We start from the raw sequence: 3,970 nt of genomic DNA, 5'->3' as shown, positions 1-3,970 counted from the left end.
GGATTGGTGCGGCTCGGGTACATAAAGGCTGTAGTCCTTCCTCCAGGGATACTTGCGGACCACCTCGACGACGGAGTCTCGCCCCATGCTGCTGCTAAAGGCCGGCATCTGGTCGTAGTTAAGCGTCAACACGTTCGGAGGAGTGGATGGTTCTTGCACGCCTGCGTCCCTAGAGACCTCATTCCCGAGGTCATCGTTATATAGGACCTCGGGTTGGATCTCGATCTCCTCGTGCTGCTCCGCCTCGGCATCTGCTGCCCTTGAGCTGCCCCGACTTGGTGAGACGCCTCAGCACCTCCTTCCCCGACGTCAGAAGCAGTTCTCTCCTCGGAGGGGTCAGGCCTCTCTGCCTCGGTAAAGTCAGGCCTCACCGTTTCCTTGTGTGTGCGGGCCGTTCTGGCCATTGTTACGAAGAAGAAAGAAGTGAACTTACTTTGAAGAAACTGTTTGGAAAACTGCCGAAGTGAAAAAGTGCAGGAACAGAGCTCTGAGGTGATTTACAATTTTTGGTGAAGAATGAAACGGTAAAAAGGGCCCCTATTTATAGGCAACTGGGGGAAACCGAAGAGATGACACCTCTGGGATTCCCTAGGGCACCCATTCTCTCTCCTCATTAATGAAGATACTGTTCATCTGACGGTTGATTTTACAAATCCGACGTCAAAACTGATAGCCATCGTTTCACCCTTCTATTAGTCCCATCCATACAGTCCTGACGTGTCCTTACTGTGTTGCGTGTTCTCTCCTCGGAGGGGTCAGGCCTCTCTGCTTCGGTAAAGTCAAGCCTCACCGTTTCCTTGTGTGTGCGGGCCGTTCTGGCCATTGTTACGAAGAAGAAAGAAGTGAACTTACTTTGAAGAAACTGTTTGGAAAACTGCCGAAGTGAAAAAGTGCAGGAACAGAGCTCTGAGGTGATTTACAATTTTTGGTGAAGAATGAAATGGTAAAAAGGGCCCCTATTTATAGGCAACTGGGGGAAACCGAAGAGATGACACCTCTGGGATTCCCTAGGGCACCCATTCTCTCTCCTCATTAATGAAGATACTGTTCATCTGACGGTTGATTTTACAAATCCGACGTCAAAACTGACAGCCATCGTTTCACCCTTCTATTAGTCCCATCCATACAGTCCTGACGTGTCCTTACTGTGTTGCGTGTTCTACACGCTCATCAGCCTCGAGAAGGAACGACCTCGGGAAACCACGACCTCGCCCTTCTCGAAGCTTGGGGGGCTTGGTGAGGATGGTCGTTTCGGCCAGATAATCCGAGGCCTTGTACTCTGATACCTCCCGAGGTGCCTCCTCGGCACCTTGCTTATCGAGGACATCGTAACCTGTGTACCACCTCGGCTTAAACCCTCAGGTCATTAGCCGAGGTGACACCTGATTGATGAACGCCTACGAAAGATAGGAAATGACACCTGATACGCCTGACATCTGATGGACAGCTGCTCTGACACACGCCGTCTGAAACTGGCAAGTGTCCCATCGAGCCTTTTCGTAAAGAGCAGTCAAATCCACCAGATGCACTGACTATCTCAGATCTTTAGGGACCCGTGATGCCAGTCCCTCTTCCCAACGCATCCCCTATAAATACCCAGTGTATCTACTAAGAAGGGGATGATGACCAATCTTCTGGTAAAACCACACTGATACTCTCTTCTATTTAGCTATTCTCTCACTCCCGAACTGACTTAAGTTTCGGAGTTCTACCGGGGGATTCAGCCCCTCTTGTGATCTAAGCAGGTGACCTCGTCCCAGTGGACCACCCAGAGTAACCAGAAGGTTCACTCCAACGGTACAAAATTCACCTCTTCACCAACAGCTTTCCACCAAGACTAACTGTCTAGAGAGCACATGTTTTGGAGAGATTTCAAGCCATGATGGCTTGACGATGATCCAGAAAAACCATGATATATATCACCTCTCTATGGGGAACGGCCCCAACTAAGGTAGTAATGAACATGATGAATAAGGCAGTGAAAATCCTACTCATGTGATCGGCATAAGCCCCAGATAATGAGGTTTGTATTCAAAAGATTGAATTTTTTGCGGTTGACTATAACCTAGCTGTATTGGTTGTCGGTACCTTCAGCCAGTGGTACGAAGACTAAGCTCCACGGACTATGAGAAAAAAAAAAGGAGGGTAAGAATGATGGGAGAAGAGAAATGATCTGATGATGACTTCTTTCAAATCAAAATATCGTTTGCATGCGCATTATTATTTATGAACAAGCATGTAAAACACTATCAGGAAACATGATGATTCGCCTTCGAGGAAAGGGGTGGGGTGGAAAAGAGAGAAATATTGGTGTCGTAACTCGTAACCTGATAGGGTGCGAAGGGCACCAGGAATTTATGCGTCTCATATGGAAGTCTCTCGATTAATATTGTTCTTGTAGCTAGACTATGCAACTCCCTTTCATGATCTGAAACCAAACAAACGGAATCTAAATGTGGCATCAAACTATTGAGTGGTCTTCTCAGTTTTCGCCTTCACGCACTAAGCAGGCATGCTTCCAGTATCAGTGTGAATTTACAAAGCTTAACTTTAATTTTTCGATCTTTTACAGTTTCGAAATTATAAAAAGGTGAATTAAGAAATTGCAGCTTTCATAACCATCTGCTGCTGATCTAAGTTTCCTTCGCAAACATCTTTGACAACAGTCTCAAATTCACTTGAATTTCGTAGTTAGTTTCGGTAATCACGTGGACAGGAAAATAGTACGAATAATTGACTGGTTCAATTGATTCCTTTGATCCAATTCAACTCCACATATAAGTTTAGCAGTAAATTGTGTTGCCATCATAAACTATTAAGGCTTTGTCGAGTTGAGACTGTTACCTCCAAATTGGAAGAAAAAGAAACCTCGAAGGATAATTTTCTAATACCACTTATAATAAAAGTTCTAAAGAACATGATGACACGAAGATGTAAAATAATTAAGTAGAATTCCCTTAATCAATTACAAGAAAAAATAGAACCTCTATAATTCCATTTCTTGTACAAAATTTGGTATTCACAGATGTCTTTCACCTTACACGTATCTGAGTTAAAATACAAAACCCAAAAAAAAAAATTGGGGGGGAGTTTCTATACTCAGGGATTGGGGTTATGAGATTGAGAGGCTCGATGTCTTGACACATATCGGTTAAAAAAATCTAGAGCATTGGTAGTAACCTGTGCCACGTTCAAGACCTTCGCTCTAATGGTAGATTTCACTTTACTTCCCATTGCATGCCCTGAGATCCCATCCATGCACGTTAGTGCTTCTGTGACTGCAGTGCTCATCCAGCTATTAACGTTGCTTTGATGCCAAAAGAAATCAGTTTCAGTAGCTATAGACATTCTTCCCAACTCCTTAACCGAATTCGTGAGCTGATCCACACCATCATTGATTTGCTCTAGGCAATCATGCACGGCTTGGTAATCTTTGGTCTTCTTTAGCCTCAAATCTTGAGCAACTTTGGTTATATAAGCTCTTGCATATCTTGCCCTCACCAAGCTCACCTTCAATGCAACTTGGGCTAATTGCTCTGGTGTTTGTGCAGTGGAATGCGCAAAAATTGAAAGGCAATGAACGCATAGCTGGAAATATCGGGTGCCTCGGCATTCTTGCTCGATGAAAGCCCTGAAACCAGAGCCTCGATTGGAAGTCGGCTCGATTGCAGCTGCAATGGAGATAGCAGAGAGGAGAAGAAGGAAAGAGAAGCTAATTTTTGCCATGTTTTTTTTTAAAAAAAAAATCCAGCACGATTTGATTCAATGGTTTTCGTGATGGGAAAATGTGAGAAGACTTGAGAATTTATATAGAAGTCTCAGAACTCATGCTCGTGTAGTCATGGCTTAAAGTTTACTACACTATTTTCTTTACGTTTCGGGTTTTAAATATCCGGTCCGTGCACATGCGCGTGGAGCTTCCAGGAAGCTGGTGACCAGATGAGAATAGGGCTCCAGCAGCAGCAGAAAC

At 44.6% G+C, this 3,970-nt stretch overlaps 1 protein-coding gene across 1 annotated transcript; it reads right to left on the bottom strand.

Moving 5' to 3' along the window:
* Positions 1 to 1,142: 1,142 nt before the first annotated feature.
* On the bottom strand, positions 1,143 to 3,726 carry LOC140036156 (pectinesterase inhibitor 9-like). Its single transcript, XM_072077456.1, has 3 exons — positions 3,181 to 3,726; positions 1,421 to 1,493; positions 1,143 to 1,333 (listed from the first exon to the last, which is right to left on the bottom strand). The coding sequence occupies exons 1-3, from the start codon at positions 3,724 to 3,726 to the stop codon at positions 1,143 to 1,145; spliced, it is 810 nt and encodes a 269-aa protein (XP_071933557.1).
* Between the last annotated feature and the right edge of the window lie 244 nt (positions 3,727 to 3,970).

The sequence above is a fragment of the Coffea arabica genome, chromosome 2e (assembly GCF_036785885.1).
Source record: "Coffea arabica cultivar ET-39 chromosome 2e, Coffea Arabica ET-39 HiFi, whole genome shotgun sequence".
Classification (NCBI taxonomy): domain Eukaryota; kingdom Viridiplantae; phylum Streptophyta; class Magnoliopsida; order Gentianales; family Rubiaceae; genus Coffea; species Coffea arabica.
Note: the sequence above shows the minus strand (reverse complement) of the source record. Positions and strands in the feature narration are given on the sequence as shown.